At 60.8% G+C, this 17,515-nt stretch overlaps 1 protein-coding gene across 4 annotated transcripts in view; it reads right to left on the reverse strand.

Moving 5' to 3' along the window:
* Positions 1 to 895: 895 nt before the first annotated feature.
* Positions 896 to 17,515, reverse strand: part of PPP1R12B (protein phosphatase 1 regulatory subunit 12B) — a 173,311-nt gene continuing 156,691 nt past the window's right edge. For all 4 annotated transcript variants that reach the window (XM_052653524.1, XM_052653523.1, XM_052653526.1 and 1 more), the window contains 7 exons: positions 15,941 to 15,957; positions 13,172 to 13,301; positions 12,439 to 12,543; positions 7,517 to 7,567; positions 6,854 to 6,904; positions 3,754 to 3,906; positions 896 to 1,028 (listed from right to left, as the gene is read on the reverse strand). In XM_052653524.1, coding sequence (XP_052509484.1) covers positions 3,772 to 3,906; positions 6,854 to 6,904; positions 7,517 to 7,567; positions 12,439 to 12,543; positions 13,172 to 13,301; positions 15,941 to 15,957 — 489 coding nt within the window. In that variant the 3' untranslated portion in view covers positions 896 to 1,028; positions 3,754 to 3,771. The remainder of the gene's footprint in view (positions 1,029 to 3,753; positions 3,907 to 6,853; positions 6,905 to 7,516; positions 7,568 to 12,438; positions 12,544 to 13,171; positions 13,302 to 15,940; positions 15,958 to 17,515) is intronic.

Raw genomic sequence — 17,515 nt, forward strand, 5'->3', positions numbered from 1 at the left:
ACGGGGGGCCTCAGGAAGACCTCTGCTCCCACCCAGAACCTTTCTGGTTATCAGCGTCTCCCAGCTTGCGAGTGATCAAGGTACAACCCCCAAAGCTCCCTGACCCGGGGTGGGGTCCCTGGACACGGCTGTGGAGGGGGGCCCTGCCCCTGCTGGAGCCTGGACTCCTGCTGCTCCTAAGCGAGCGAGCGCCTCTCTCCACACACGCCCAGAGTCGCCAAGTCAGCGTCCTTGAGGCCGGTCTCCTCGTGGGCCCCACTCACAGCCACCTCCAGCGAGTCCGCCTCCAGCAGCCCGCCCCGCGCCCCTCAGAAGCCCTCACGGAGGTGGTGCTGCTTTTCTCAGGACAGGAAATCGGGTTGAGGGAGCGAGGCAGGTGGGGCGCTCAGAGCCCAGGTTTTCTCGTGAAGACTGTGACGGGGGGACAGGCGTGCTGAGAGCCCGGCCCGGCTTCATGGCGTGAGCGCCTGGACGGACTGAGGGGCTTGGGGCCTGTCCAGCACCTACGCCCCGGGCACGCGCAGCAGGGGCACCAAGGACGGACTGTAACAGCACAGACTCGGGGATGAGCCAGGCCGCCCGAGCTTGGGGCAGGCGCTGCAACAGCCAGGTGCCAGTAGGCGGTCGGCAGAAAAGCTGCCACCAGCATCGCCGCATGGGCTCAGAGGAGAGTCAGCTCCTGGGCGGCAGGGGCGAGCGGCCGGGCAGCGGGAGGCCGGGTCTGAGGCGGGCCTGGCAACCCCGAGCCGCCTCCGGATGCCCAGCCGGCTGAGGGTCGCTGTGGTGCCTTGATGGGAACTGTCTGAGCCGGGGTGGGGGGGCTGGGGGGCCGCCGAGGGCGCGGCGGCTGGCGGCGGCTGGCAGCGGCTGGCGGCCAGAGGCAGGCCCCGGCTCGGCCGGCGGGTGCAGACACGGGCTGTCCCCGGCAGCCCGGGCCTGGCCTACTTGGACAGCTTGCTGATGACCCTGATGAGGGCACCGTTTTCGTCTTTCAGCCTCTGGTTGTCGGACTTCAGCTCTGTCAGGACCTGCGGGGCGGAGGAAGACGCGTGAGGCCTGGTGTGGCCCGCGCCAGGCCACTGTGTGAGGGTGACCAGCGCCAGCTCCCGGCCCCGCGGCAGGGACGCCCTCCCCCCATCCTGGGCGAGTGACTGCTTCCTGGGTCCTCCCTGGGACCACTCCGGTTGGACAACCTGGGGCAGCGCCCATGCTGGGGACACAGGGACGTTCGGAGGGTGAAGGGGGAGGTGGGGGCACAGCCCAGGCCTCCGCTCACACCCACAGGACGACGTGCGGGTCCTGCTGCTGCAGCCCGGGGACAGGAAAGCTGAGGGCCCTGGGGCCACGGCGCACGTGGCCTCATCAGCCCCAAAACCGGGCCGGGACTGCCGTGGGAGGTGGGAGAGCTGTTCCATTAGCCTTGGACCCTCACACCCCACTGCTCGACCTGTGGGACAAAGGGGGCAGCGGCCCCTAGCCTAGGCGGGGCACTCCCAAGGGAGGCATGGGGTCCAAGCGCCCTGACGGCCCCAGAGGGACGCAGCTGGCGTGTGACCTGGCTGCAGGTGCTGGTCTGAGGGAGAGAACTTGTTCACCTCGAGGGCGACCACACCCCTCCTCCCATCTGTTGAGGGCCAATATCCTCTGCTCGGTCGTTCAGGCCTACAGCCCCCACTGGGCCATGTTCCTGGGGCTCTGCTAGTAACACTCAGGGGCCAGTCAGATTCCCGAAAAGGATGGAACTGTCCCCTCAGCCCCTTACAGATGAAGCAGGTTAAGCTGCAGACAGACGTATGTGGACCGCAGGCAGCAGCACTGGTGCCCAGAGGACAGAGGGTATCTGGAGCGTCAGGACGGCCCTGGGGGCTGGGACACAGCCCCCCTCACGGCCACAGATGTGGACAGGAGCCCAGCATCGCTGTCCACGCACAGCCCCTCATGGGAAGACGGACGCTGCAGGTGGGGGTCCAGAAGCCGGGCCACGTCAGGCACCTGGCTCTCTTCCCTGGGTTTACCACTTTGTATCTAGAAAGGCCCGTCCCTGCCCTGGTCCCCCACAAAGCAGGGACTCTGAGGGGCCCACAGCTGTGGCATGGCGTGTAGGAGGGCGCTGATCCAGAAACACCAGAGCAGGGCGGTCCCTCTGAGCCCCTATGATGCCCCTGCGGCCCCATCAGAGCCTGGACCACCTCCCTGCCCACCCTCAGCCTCAACTGCTCAGACGCCTGGGCCGAGAGGCTGGGAGAGGCCCTCTGATGTGCCCTCCCAGGCCGCCAGCAGACGCCCGGGCTGCGTTCCCGCAGCGGCTCTGGATGGAAAGCAGCTCCACGTGGGTATGGCCGTGTCGCCACCGGTGGCTCTCAGATCAGGTCTGAACTGCCGCCTTTGAAAACATGTCCAAACACGGCCTCGACTCTCGGGAGACTCACTTCCAGGTTAAGACTTGATTCTTTGGGAAAACCAGGTCGAGGCACTTTCTCAGCTGCCCAAGCTTCTGCTGACAGCCCGGGACAGTCGGAAAGGACCGGGAGAGGCTGGCGCTCAGACGGCAGAGGCCGCCTGCCCCACACTCTCCCCATGACCTAGGGCGGGTCACGTCTTCTGACTTGGTTCTTCCAGCAAGAACAGCGGCTGGTTTCTCACTGAATGAGAACGTGTAAGCAGAGAGCTTGGCACGGGCCTGCACAGAACCACCAGCTCTGCGGTACCTAGCCCCAACCAGGCCCGGGATCTTCCTCACCAGAGGGGGAATGAGAAAAATGGGACATCTTTTGGGGCCCCCAGTTCACCCTGAGTCAAGGGCTGATCTCCCTGAGTGGAGCGTGGACCTCATGCACCTTCCCAGGAGGCCGGGGGCCCTCGGCTGGCAGGGGGACCCCAGCGTGCCCGACAGGAATGCGGGGGTGGGTGGGGGGAGGGGGTTCAGACCCGGCGGGTGCGAGCTGCCAGCTACTGACCCAGAGGCACAGCAGACAGGCGGAAAGAAGAGCAAGCCTTGGTCGGGACTAATTAGATTGTTGCTGGAAATCAAAAACTCATGTCAGAGAGTGAGGACTGCTCAGGCCACCTTGGCGGGAAACGCGCCAACTGTGAGTCGGGCTTCAGGCCACGTGAGGGAGAGGCTCCGAGTCCAGGGGACGCGTTTCCTGGTCCTCTGGTGACCGCTCACAGCCTCCTGCCTGTGGCTCTGTCAGGGAGGGCCTGGCCATGGGAAGGGCCGTGCTCCAGACCCAGACCTTCGACAGGCAGGAGGGCACGGCCCCCAAGATGGGAAAAGAAGGCAAGACCCAGCGCGGGAGGTGGTGGAGAGGAGCAGGCTCAGAGCCCCTGCCCAGCGCTTGCTCTGGGCAGGGCCCGGGGCCTGGTTCTCGCCCGGCTGCACACAGAACAAGCGGGGAGCTCTAGACACCCCAGACCTCAGACTCAGAGGCTGAGCAGCACGTGGGATCCAGCCCCTGGGTGTCTGGAGCCTGCACCCCCTGCCCTTGGTCACAGCACCCCAGGCCCAACCTGACTGCTCCAGGGAACAGGCTGCACTGGGGTCACAGCTGACCGAGAGCCCGCCCTCCCCTGGAAACGCGTGGCATTCACACACAGGCCAGGACCTGTGCGGCCACCTTGAGGGAAGAGTCTCAACAGAGCCCAAGCCAGGCCCCTGCCCTGCGCCTGCAGACCACCAACCTGCATGGACCCCACACATGTAGGCTCTGGGGGCGAGTGCAGAGCCCGAGGCCGACAACAGAGGGAACGTGCCTGGAGTGGCAGGGAGGACTAGGGCCCCTGGGGGTCCGAGCCCTCGACGGCCTCCGAGAGTCTGGCCACAACCCGGGTCAGAGCCCGGTTCTCAGCCTGCAGCTGCTTGTTCACGTGCTTCAAGGTCTGAATCTGTTTTAGCTGGTGAAGGTTCTGCAGAGAGTGAGACAGGGACGGACAGACAGACAGGACAGGCCAGAGAAGAGAAAAGTGGGACAGAGAAGTCACATGGCTTTCTGCTTCTGCGCTCAGTCTGCACGCAAGGAAGGAAAGGCGAGGCGGAGGTGGTGGGTGGGCATCTGGGGCTGGGGGCTGGCTGTGGCAGGGGTGAGTCTGGGGGCCGGTGTCTGGGGCTGCCCTGCTCCCCTCTCCTCACGTCCTGCCCTGAACTTGGCTCCCAACTCCCGTTCATCTCCTCTCTGAGTCTTTACTATCTCACTTGTGTTTCATTTTCAATGGAACGAGGCCTGTAGGAGGCGCACCTGTGGCAGCCTGCCCTCCCCTGGACACAGGGCCCCAGCAAGGCCTGCTCTGCTGCCTGGAAGCCAGGGTGGAGACCTGCTCCCTGCCCTGGGGGAGGGCAGGGCCTCATCTCAGAAAACAGGTGAGTGGCCGGCGCCAGGCCCGTCCAGCGGTCACCCCACAGCACGTGCATGGCCGTCCATGGACTGCAGCCAGCAATAAACAGGCTCCTGCCCGGCCCAATCCTTCCCGCAGGCCTCAGAGCCTGAAGCTGGGGCCATCAGCTCTGGGAGGGAGAGAACGGGCTCCTCAGACGGAGACGACGACCTGTGGGTTACATGCCTACAGACAGGTCGCCAGGCGCCAGAGGAAGGTCTCTTCGGCCCACGCAGAGGGGAAGGGCAGAGATGGAAGGTGAGGAGGGGGAGCAGGGAGTTTCCAGGAGAGAAGGAAGAAAACGAGAAGCAGCAGGAAGGGGAGACGGCAAAAAGGAAACACACGCAGAAGACGGCTGACCCTCGACCCTCACGACGGAGACTCGCCCCTGGGCGGCAGGAGGGTGGCCCAAGGCTCCCAGGAGCCCAGAAGGGCCGGGCCAGGGGGTCCCCTCAGCCAGAGGGTGAGTGCGCTCACGGTGCAGCGTGCGGGGCCAGGCCCAAGGACCCGTGGACAGTCCATAGCGCTGCCCCTTCCCTGGGGCTGACGGGACCAGCGCTTTCAGCAATCATGGTCCCTCCACGAAATGGTCCTTGCCTCCTAGAGCGGTGTTCAGCTAGGAGAGCGACTCTCAGAACCTGGGAGCACAGGCGGGTCAAGGGAAAGAATGTGGCTGTGGGGGCAGGGCGGTCCGAAGGGGCAGGGAGCGGCCGAGCAGGGGGCCAGGGTCAGCCAGGGACGCTTCCAGAGCCAGAAGACAAAACTCAAAAAGCAGTGTCCACATGGGTGGGCTGCAGGACCTCCCGTGCCAGCGCCCGGAGGAGGGGAGGGGAGGGGAGCAAAGGGAGTGAGGGCGGGAGGGGAGGGGAGGAAGGGGACAAGATTGGGAAGGGTGAGATGGGGGAGGGGTGAAGGGGTGAGGACGTGGGGGAGGGGAGGGGAGGAGGTGGGGGAGGGGAGGCGGTGAGATGGGGGAGGGGTGACGAGGTTGGGGGTGAGGTAGGCCAGCCCACCTCAGGGTCCAGAGTCAGGAAACTGGCCCCAGCCCCATCCGTCCTTGAGGCCCTCCCGCTTCCCGGGGCTCCCCGCGACCAAGCCTGCAGGGCCTGAGCTTCTGTGTACACGGAACAGTTCCCTGGGCGCACGTGTGACTGGGGTCTGCGGCTGGCCGGGGAGAACAGGGTGGCCGCAGGAAAAGCCAGGTTCCGATCAGCATGCCTACTGCCCGGGGCGCAGACACTCACGCACAGGCCCCACCCCGTTCCAGCTGGGCTGGCACAGAACCTGGACCTCGTGGGGCACCGCCCCGTGTGCTGACCTCGAAGCAGAGGAGAAGGCCTTGTGACCCCGCTGAGGGAACCGCAGGCCGAGAGGAGGGCACAGAGCCAGCTGCCTGAGCTGCGGCCTGAGGGCTCCCACACGGGCGGGAGCGGGCCCGGCGGCTCCCCTCCGGACAAGCGTGCACCCCCCATGCAGGCCAAGCGGACCAGACGGCAGCCTGGCCTGGAGCGGGTGAGGCCCGGGCTCCTGAGGGCCCTGTTTGCAGGGTCCCAGCTGGGGCCGGCCGTGTCCACACTCTCCTCAGGGCTGGCCCGTTTCCTAAGGAGCACCCTGACAGCGGCCAGTGTAGCTCAAGAGAGGCAAAACCAGAGGAGCTCCGAGGAACCAAGGCCCACCCTGCGGACCCCGTGTGGGGGGCACGCTTGGAGCGCCGGGCGGTGCGTCCAGAGGAGCCAGCAGCTGGGGGGCGTGGGCCCCACGCCCTCGGGAGAGGCGGCCCTGCTGCAGACACAGGGGGCCCTGCCCGAAACCGCCCGCCAGCGTGGCCCGTCCACCCTGGGACGCCGAGCCTGCCGCCCACGTGCCTCCCGTGCTGGGGCCATGCAGACCGACGCGGCGCCTGGCACCTGACCGCACGTCAGTTTAGACATTGTCAGGCCTTGGGCAACCTTCTTTAATAAATAACCCACCTTTTTAGGCCATGGGAACAAGGAATGGTCTCTCTCAAAGGGCTCAGCTCACAGCCCGGTGCCTCTGGCTCCCAGGGAGGAAGCCCGAGTGTGTTTCACCCAAGTGTGTTTCACACAAGTGTGTAGCCCCCTCACTATCGCCCCGACACGCAGATCTGACGCCGCCCTGCCCTGCCCCGCCAGACCCATCCTGTGCCCTTGAGTGCAACTCCCAGGGCCTGAGGGCTGATGGGGGGATGGGTGCTGCAGGTCCTCAGACCCCGGAGCAGCCCCACCTGCGACCCGTCCTCAGGGCTGGAGCTGGAAGCCCGCCTTTGTCCTTTCATCCAGCCCCTTGGGGGAAGCCCTCAGAGGAAACCCTCCAGGTTCAGCTCAGGTTTGCCCCAGCCAGTTAGACGTCCCCTTGGCCCAAAGGCCACGTCTGTTCCAAGGGGCTGAGGGTCGAGCCCAGGCTCCCCTCACCCACACAGTGAGCGCCCCTCACGAGCCCCCGCGGCCTGCAGGCTCCATACCTTCACTTCCTCTTCCATCTCCGACATCTTCCGCTCCAGGGCCCGCCTCTCCTGTTCAACAGGGCAAGACGCTGAGTACTGATGGACTCCAAGTCAAGAAGCCACCCCCCCGCCCCCCCCGGCCCCGCTTAGCCAGAACCCCATGCCGTGGGAATCGAATGTAAAACTGAGCTGCTTTCCAAATTAAACATGGCAACAGGAGAGATGAGAACGTATTTTATACTCCAGGTCAAGGCGACGCTGGAGTTCATCAGTACACCTGATTTCTCCCAACCCGAGAAAGTCGACCCCCAGATAGATCCTGAGTGTGCTCAGATAGATCCTGAGTGTGCTCGGGAGGAGTCAGCAGCTGACTGAGAAGCCCCTCGGTTAGAATGAGCAGGCTGTTCGCTCACGTTCGGTCCTTAGACCTCAATCCAGGGTGCAGCCGAAAGCGCCCCTTCTGCTCAGCAGGGCGGGAGGGCGCGTGTGCTGGGGACGCACTCTGCGGGCAGCTGAGTCTGCACACCTCCACCTGCCCCAGCGATGCCAGCGGCCCCCTGGACCCCTGCCCTGAGCTCAGAGGCCGCCCTGGGACTAGCAACCAAACTGCCGCCCGGAGGCAGAGAGAACGGCAGCCCCTGGGACGGCCGCGCGGAAGCCCCGCCCCTGACGCACACGCACCCGCTTCTCCGTCTCCAGTGCCGACGACCGGTCAGGTGTCTTGTCTTGCTTCTGTCGGTGCAAAAGGAGGGAAGGAACACAGTTGTTACTGGAGGTCTCAGGGCCAGAGGGCTCGTCTCGTCTAGCCCCCACCGGCAGCCCACGAGGTGGCGGGGCTCCAGGCGGTCACACAGCAGGCCCTGCCCACGGGTCCTGACACGACTGAGATGCACTTCACCGCCCCTCCCGGTTTCACAGAGTCCCTACGGCGGGGCTGGGGGCGGCGGCCGGGCCCCCTGAAACATGACATGGCAGGGACACGAATGCACAGTCACCACACCCACAACACACCCCCCAAACATAGCACACACCCACACAACACGCACACTGCATGCATACACAACACACCCACACCACACACACGCACACACACCACACACGCCACACATGCACACATACACAACACGCTACACGCACACAACACACATGCAACACGCACACTACATGCACACCACACACATGCACACATGTACACAACACACACATACACCACACTACACGCATACATGTACACATACACACCACACCCACACAACACCCCCCCAAACATAGCACACACCCACACACAACATGCACACTGCATGCATACACAACACACCCACACCACATACACGTGCACACACACACACCACATGCACACATACACAACACGCACACACACGCAACACACCACACACCCACACAACATGCACACATGTACACAACACACCACACCCACAACGCGCACACACGCACCACACCCACAACACGCACACATGCACATACACACTACATGCACACATGCAACACGCACACTACATGCACACACCACACACACCCACACAACATGCACATGTACACACAACACACAACATGCACACACATGCAACACGCACACTACATGCACACACACCCAAACATGCACACCTGTACACATAACACCACACGCACACATACACAACACACACCACGCACACACCACACACATGCACACATGTACATACACAGCACACACACACGCACACAACACACATGCAAACAACACATACCCATACATAAGACACCCACATCACATACGCAACACTCCCCAACACATACACGTACACACATACATGTATATACACACACCACACCCACCCACACAACACACACACATGTACACATACACATTACATGCACACATGTACACATAAACACACTACACGCACACACCACACGCACATACCACATGCACACGTGTACACATAATACCACATGCACACACCACATGCACACAACACATGCACACTACATACATACACAACACACCACATACACATGCACACACGCACCACACACATGCACACATACATTATACGCACACACAACACATGCAGCACACACACCACACGCACACACACCACACATGCAACACGCACACTACATGCACACACCACACACCCACACAACACACATACACAACACACTACACGCACACCACACACACCACACACACACTACATGCATACACAACACACACACCACATACACATGCACACACACCACACACACCCACACAACACGCACACATGTACATACGCAACACACACTACACACACACCACACAACACACACACATGCACATACACAACACACTACACGCACACACAACACACATGCAACACACTACACACACATGCACACATGTACACATAACACTACACACACACACAACACACCACGCACACTACATGCATACACAACACACACCCACACATAAGACACCCAAATCACACACAACACTCCCCAACACATACACATGTACACACATGTATATACACATATGACACACACCCAGAGACTACATGTACACACACACACCACACGCATACATGTATACACACACCACACACACACCACGTACACACACAACCCACACATAAGCAACACACCCCCACATGTACATGTATACACACACATTCAGCACACACTACATACATATCACAAACACAACCCCTTACAGTACACACTACATGTACACACACATTCACCACAGGCACTACATGTATACACACAACACATGTATACATCGAAATACACTCCATACCCACTACATGTATACACATACAACACCCCCACACACAACACATACATGTACACACAACACGCCCACACATAACACACACCCACATGTAGTTTCACCGCACATTATATACATACTACACACACACAAACACCCCCACAGAATACACACTACGTGTACACAGATACATTCACCACACACAAGATGCCTACACACCACACATACTATATACGCACTAAATGTATACACACGCTACGTAGTACATGTATACACACAACACACTACATGTACACACAGAACACACCCCCACACGCGTTTATCACACACAACACACATACTACACAGTACATGTACACGCACAAACAACACACATGTACACATACACAGACACCACCACACATAACCCCCACACACTACACACACTCATCCACCACACACCCACAGAACATAGACTACACATATACACATTCACCACACGCACACGCAGGACACACGACATGTATACACGAAACAACACAGAGAAACACACGCACTACCTGTATACACACATACACTCACCACATACAACACACTCCCACACACATCTACCACACACACCACACACTAAATGTAAACACATTCACTACACACACACCCACAACACAATTACATACACACATTCACCACACACTCCCACACAATACACATTCATCACATACACACCCACTACATATACACACATTCATCATATACACACAACACCCCCACAACACGCACACACACACACACACACCAACATACATGGAGATACACACTCGCTTCAAGGCTGTCCGACTCGCCCCGTGCCACCCCCCTTCCCTCTCTGGAATCTCAGGCCGGAGGGAATGGAGGGGCCTTGCTCCTGAGCGGCCCCTGCTGCTCTGCCCCTCTGTCCTGGGGGCAGAGGTGGTGCTGTTCAGGTGGGCGGGCTGGAGGCCCGTGGGTCTCGGTCCACCCACAGACCTGCCTGCTGTGTGCAGCGCCTTCCTGCTTTGTGCAACGGGCTCTGCACCGGGCGAGACTCTGCTCGAACGAGAGACTGGAGCTCTGCTAGGGGCCGCCCTCCACCTTCTTCCTTTCTTCACTCTGGCCGCACCCGGGCTTTGCTGCTGTGCGGGCTGCTCCCCGGCTGCGGCGCGGGGGCCGCTCTCCGGCTGTGGGGCAGTGTGGGCGCCGTCCTGTGGTGGCTTCTCCTGCTGGGGAGCGCGGGCTCCAGGCATGTGGCTTGGGCTCCGGCTCGTGGAGTGCGGGCTTGGCTGCTCCTCAGCATGTGGGGTCTTTGAGGACCAGGGATCGAACCCATGTCTCCTACACTGGTAGGCAGGTTCTCTACCTCTGAGCCACCAGGGGAGCCTCTACTTTTAACACATAATTTGGAGAGGAGATAAAAAGATTCAGCCACCACAGCCAAAAAGCAGAGTAGCTTCAAGGCTGGACTCCTCGATGGGGCATGGGGACGCCCCGAGGCCCCTTCTGCTATCAGCGCTTCAGAACCAGGCAGAATTCCTTACGACCAACAGACCGCTGATGACAAAGTGGCTGCTTATGCTGAGTACCAAGCACAGAAACGCTGAGTGAACACAGAAAGCGTGCTGGCGTTCTTGAGGAGGCTTCTTTTCTTAAACAGTGAAGGACTGGCCGGAACCAGCAGAGACTCGGGATTTCAGGCTCCTGTCCGAGGCTCTCGCCGATGTCTCTGAAGCGCACGGCCATCGGCCACTCCCTCCACCGAGAAGCAGGAGGAGAGAAGGGGCAGGGCAGTCGCACCCCGGTCCTCCTGCCTGAGCCGGGGCCGCGGGAGCCATTTCACGGCTACTTCACCTGCATTGGGAGAGCTTAACTAGCTTACTCGGCCAAAGAACTTGTTCTGTTTTGCCTTGGTTTAAATCTAAGCCCTCCGAGTTAGGGTGGGCCTTCCCTGCAGACACGCCGTGCGTCCATGTGGTAACCGTCTGCACACAGATGTGTGGGGCCGACAGGCCTCCCCCTCACTGTCCATCGAACAGTCCATTTTTGGTAAAGAGCTGAGGCTTGGCTTGCAGCACCAGCATTTCTTCTGACTTTCAGTAACTCGTATTTGGCAAAACAAAGCATATTCCGACACACCCAGTAAAGCAGTTGGCTAAAAAGTCCACACACTTCCCCAGGGACGCAGAGGCTGAGTTTATCTTCAACAGCCACCGCGCAATCAGTGCCCCAGCTCGTGGGAGCGCTGCGCCATGAAGCCAAGACCCGGAGGTCAGAAGAGGCACTGCTGGGGCTTCTGCAGAGGGAGTGGGGGCGGGGTTCCTCGCAGGACGCCCCCAGCCTCTGAACCGTGCAGCCCAGGCCTGCGCGGCCAGCCCGGCAGCCCCTTCAGGAGAAAGTCGGCTTCGGCTGCCATGAGCAGGCGGTGCCCTTCCAGGGTGAGGATGAAGCACAGCTCCCAGGACAGGCGGCTCTGCACTGCAGAGCCGTCGAGAAAGCCCTCGGGGCAGGCCCCCCCCCCCCGGGGCATGCCCCCACCCCGGCCCCCCGGGCGCTGGCACCCCTGCTCGCCTGCGGGTTAGGAGGACACTGTCCCCCGCCACATGCTCACTGCTCAGGTCCAGCATTTCCATCTCTGCTTTCGGACCCCATCTTGGGGCAGAACTGACAGCCAGCTCTGGTCTCCACCTGGGCCGCCCTGGCAAGACTCAAAACTCTCACCCCCAGGCCTCCAGGCGGCTTCCCACAGACCCAGCAATGGCCCATGGCAGGTGAAGCCCGCCCCTCATCTCTGGGGAGGGCCGTCCTGACCACCTCGCTGCCCCATCCAAGTCTGGCTCTCCTCTCCCCACCTCACCTGGGCCATCTTCTCAAGCCTGGACTTCACGTCCGCCAGCTCGAGCTGGGCCTCCTGAAGTTTTGTCTTCAGCTTCTGGTTCTCGGTCAGGGCGCTCTCGTAGAGCTGGGGAGGGAGAGAGGAGTCAGGTCCCCACCAAGTGGGCAGCTGGGGACAGGCCTCCTGCTGCTGGAACCGTGAGGTCCAAGGGACCGAACACAAAGGTGACACTCCCGTCAGTAATGCTGCTCTCCAGGGCAGGGGACAGAGCGGACGCAACGCTGCGTCGTGGTGTAGAACTCTGGTTCCCACACAGAACAGGCTTGACGCTGGAGCCGCCCTTGCATGTGTACCCGTTTTAGCCAAGTTCTGCCTAACAAGACAAACGTTTTGGTAAGAAAAAAGTTTTTCCTGGCACCTCATGCACAGAAACGGTTTCGAGCCGGCCCCTTGAGCTGGGTTCTCTTCTGCAAGAAGTGAAGGAAACAAGCCGTGAAATAACATAAACCCTCAAACCAGAGTACTGTTACTGACCGCGACCGAGCAGCGTGTGTGTCTGGGGCTCACGGGCCTCACTGAAAGCAAATGGCTTTGCTCTCCCTTCCACAACTCTCGGTCCTTGCTGCTTCCCACACCTCTAAGCACCCGATACAGGGACATTTTTACTGTACAAGAAACAGCAGCCGGCAGAGGGCGGTGACTGAGGCGCCCTGCGGGGCTGTCCCGAGCGGGGTGGGCCGGAGTCGGAGCCCACCTTCCTGTAGTCCCTACTGCCGTCCTCCTCTGCGCGGCTGCTCAGGGTGGCCAGGCGGGCCTCGCGGGCCTCCCGGCGGGCTCTGGCTGAGGCCCGCTCAGTGGACGCGTCGCTGCCTCCAGATTCCAGCCTGCAGGAGACACAGGGAAGGGGAAGCTGGTTCCGAGAACAGCAAGGTGTAGGGGGAGACGCTAAAGGGCAGCAGACGCTTTCCCCAGAGGCGCTGAGTGCCACAGGGCATGCCTGCCCACCTGGGCAGGGGGCCAGCCCGCACCCAGCACACAATGGGCTTCAAGTTGGCAGTTTACACGCTTGTGCTGGCTGAAATCTCAGAGCTTTTCACACTAGCTTCGGGGTGAATACCTTCCCTCGAGAGAGTGCTTTTAAAAGCAAGTTTCTTGGATCTCAGAGGCTCTTACAAAATGATTCCAATGAAGTCAGAAACACGTGGGCCTGGCGCTCAAAGCTGGGGTGGGCGAGGAAGGCCCGGGGCAGGCGAGCTCACCGTCCACCCCTCCTCTGGACGCCACATGGGGGCAGCCATGCCCAGGACAGGACTTCACAGCCTGTAGGGGCTGCATGCTTGGGGCGGACGGCGGCTTCGTTCCAGAACTGGCTGGTCCGAGAGTGGATCACAGACTGAGTGGGTCCCTAACAGTGTTCCTGTTTGTCTGGGGCTTTGCTGTTTCCAAGCTAAAACGCAGCCCATGAACGGCCACAGACGGACTGGCCCTGCCGGGCTCCACCCTGAACCAGGATGCGCGAAGGCCCGGCTCCAGAGCATCTGCCCATGGCCCTGTCCTGTGGGCGCTGCTCGGAGGTGGGTGGGATCCAGGTGCCAGAAGAGGCAGAGCTGGGGGGGCGGCGCCCAGGACCCCGAGGGCCGCTCTGTCCTCAGAGGGAGGCTGCGTCCTACAGCAGCGTTCTTTTTCTTCTTACACTTAAAAAAACACCTTTTGTAAACAGAAATTCCTTCACTGACTTTCCTGATTATAAAAGCGGTACTGCTCGCTGAACAGCTTAAGCACGGGTATCGAAACGCCTAAACAGAAAGTGAAAGCCACCCCAAGCCCTGCCCCAGGACAGTCTCTGTCAACAGCTTAGTCCGTGTTCCTGCAGGATGTTAGACGCGGAGGTGGGAACAGACACTTCTGTAAACAAATTCGGAGAACACTTTCCGTGTCTGCCTCTTCTTTTCTCCCCTGCACCTGCTCCCAATGACCACGGGCACCCCACACGCACATAAGGACAGGCCTCCCTCAATAAAAGAAAGATGATTGTGGAGACTTCCACTGTATGGCTGCGTGAGCGCTTAATCCTCTATTGAAAGGCCCACACCGTCCGTGCTACGGCACTGAGGTCGTGTCTGACTTTGCGACCCCAGGGACGGTAGCTCGCCAGGCTCCTCTAGCCATGAGATTCCACAAGCAGGAATACTGGAGTGGGATGACGCTTCCTTCTCCAAGGCACACACTGACCTGTCGATAAGCCTTAGTCTATCTGCTCAGTCACTTTCTTAGCGTAAAGTTGTAGCAGCGGAGCTGTCTGGTCGAGAAGGGAATATACTGAGCATCCTACACACAGCAGAGCTTTTAAAGCTGAAGTGAAAGTCGCTCAGTTGTAGCCAACTCTTTGCGACCCCATGGACTATACAGTCTGTGGAGTTCTCCGGGCCAGAATGCTGCCATGGGTAGCCATTCCTTTCTCCAGCAGATCTTCCCAGCCCAGGAATCAAACCAGGGTTTCCTGCATTGCAGGTGGGTTCTTTACCAGCTGAGCCACCAGGGAAGCCTCAGAACTAACGGAAGCTGCAAGAAGTGTTTTCCCCACTTTAGTCTCTTCACTAGCAGAGATCTGAATCTTATGTAATGAGATAGATGCCTGCCGACGAAGCTAGAAGTCACGTGTGACTCCGGGGGCTGTTGGCTGGTTCCACCGATTTTGAGGACCTCACTGGTCTTCTCGCTACAGTTTTACAGCATATTTTGAAGTTGGCAGGGAAATTTATTTTCATAAATGGCATTATAATGTAACAGAGTTCACAAGAAATTAACTGGAGTAAAGCGCTTCTCTCCACCAATCTGCAAAATAAATTTTCTTCTGGGTTAGAGGGAAATTAGAGTTGCCCTCAGCTGGTGCTGGCGAGAGGACACGCGTGGGGAGGACATGCGCCAGTGTGTGAATTTTAGGGCCTATCAACAAGGGAGCAGCGGCTCCGTCACGAGACGGATACGCCCACACCTCCCGTAACCACGCACCCCTGTCCCTCTCAGGGTCATCAGAGGGGTCACAAGCCTGGGGACCGACGGTCTCCACTCTTACTTCGTTCTTCAGGAAGACCAAGTCTGCCCTTAGGTACTCGGCAAAAAGTTACAGAGGACCCCTCCCCAAACCCTGACATTCTTCGAGTTTTCAGGGCTGTAGCTCACTGGACAAACTTCCCCTGGGCCCACCTGGGTACAGGGAGCAGGCTGGGGCCCCTGACCCAGAACCATGGGTCCGACTGGCCACCCCTCTGCCCCAAGCGCCACCAGCACCTCCCTCAGGGCCCAGATGCTTCCCGCTGAGACTGTCTGTCCAGCCGTCTGTCTGTCGGGATGCTCACGCCCCCCGAGCCCAGGGGAACCGAGGTGGAGGCAGGACGCAGCGTGGTGTGGATGGAGGGGTTGTGCGGGGGCGAGGAGAGGAGAGAGGACACAGAGAGGCTGAGGCGGGCGGCGGCGCGGGCAAGCACGCTTACTCACGGGGGTGGCGCAGGGCGGGCCTTACCTGGAGAGTCGCTCATGCTGCAGAAGGGAGAGAAACAAGAGGTCAGTCAGCCACAGGCCGATGTCGGCCGTTCCCATTCCCAAGTGTACTTTCCAACCAGACACCCCAGCTCCACAGCTGCAGACGGGGTGCAGCTTCGCAGGCTAAGGAAAGGCTGCTGAGCAAAGCACCGCCCCACGTGCCCAGGACTCTCAAGACTTGCGGCTGGTGGGGGGGGGAGCGCATCGCGTTAAGCTGGGGTTCAGTGACCTGTGACAGGACCACCAGCCCCCAACGAACGGCCCTGTGTCCCAGGGCCACGCAGGCCTGTGACGGGCCGCCTCTCTGCATCTCAGCGTCCCGCCTACCCGTCGCCTTCCATTCACACCCAGCCCTGCTCTTGGGGAACGCCCTCATCTACTCTGTGAAGGCCCAGGACCGTCCCCACTGCCCCCAGGCCCCTCATGAAGGGAGAGGAGGGCAGGCAGAGGCCCCCTTGCTCCCAGGACGGTGGGAGGAGCAGAGCGAGAAAGCACCGAGGCCTCAGGAGGAGGGGCTCACAGGCCTCAGCTGGGAGCCCACCTGCTTAGGGCCACTGCGAGCAGTGCGGCTGCTTCACGCTTAGTTTTGATCACAGATGACCTTTACCCTTTATCTCCACTTTTCTAATAAAAGAACTCAGGCAAAAAGCCAAAAAAACCTCCATCGACGTAGACGTATTTATTTTTCTCTTCTGAGGAGTTAATAACAGCGTCGATGAGGGGAGACAGAGGCAGGAGGGCGAGGAACAGGACGCGCAGGTTCCCGCCGGGCTGGGCCTTCCCGGGGATGGTGCCCCACCCCGCGGGCCCCAACCCAGCGACCTGGCTGCGAGGTGCCATCCCCAAGACCCTCGCCCAACCCGGGCTCACGCCCACCAGCTCTGCTTTCCACAGCTCCCCACTGGACCTCCACCCGGACCTCCAGCTGGTAGGTGTCCCCTCGACAGGCCAAGAGCCGGCCTTCCTCCGTGCATGGCGCCGCGGCCCCAGGTGCCCTGCGTGCAGCTGGATGTGAGCGTTTAGGGTGAAAACCCACCCCACCACCGACGGAGGAGTTGCTGCAAGGGGCATGCGCCTTCTTCTGACCTGGGGCCAGATGCCGGCAATGGCTCGGGAGTCCTCCTGACTCACCCCTGTAATGCCCGGCCCCGCCCCTCTCCACCAGCCCAGCGCTCAAGCTGCCCCCAGGGGCTGTGCCAGGAGCGGAGGGCTCACGGCCGGGGCCTGCACATCAGGACACACCCAGACCCGAGAAGTGAGGCCAAACCCGGGCTGGGGACAGCAAGGGCCACAGCGAACAGAGACCGCCGCGCAGGGCCTGCAGGGAGGCTGAGCGGGGGCACCGAGAGCGCGGCCGGCAGGCCTGCCTGAGCAGCGGGGGCAGACGGAGCGGGGTGAGGAGAGACGGCAGGGAGATGGTGCTGCTCACGCGCCCCAGGGCCCCCGCCCTCCCGGTGACGCCCCCGGGGGGGCTCAGCACAGGCCCAGCCCAGCCCTTGGGCTCCCCCACCCACCTCGCACACACGGTCATTCTGAGCAGTAAACCATCCCTTCC

The sequence above is a fragment of the Budorcas taxicolor genome, chromosome 16 (assembly GCF_023091745.1).
Source record: "Budorcas taxicolor isolate Tak-1 chromosome 16, Takin1.1, whole genome shotgun sequence".
NCBI classification, from domain to species: Eukaryota; Metazoa; Chordata; class Mammalia; order Artiodactyla; family Bovidae; genus Budorcas; species Budorcas taxicolor.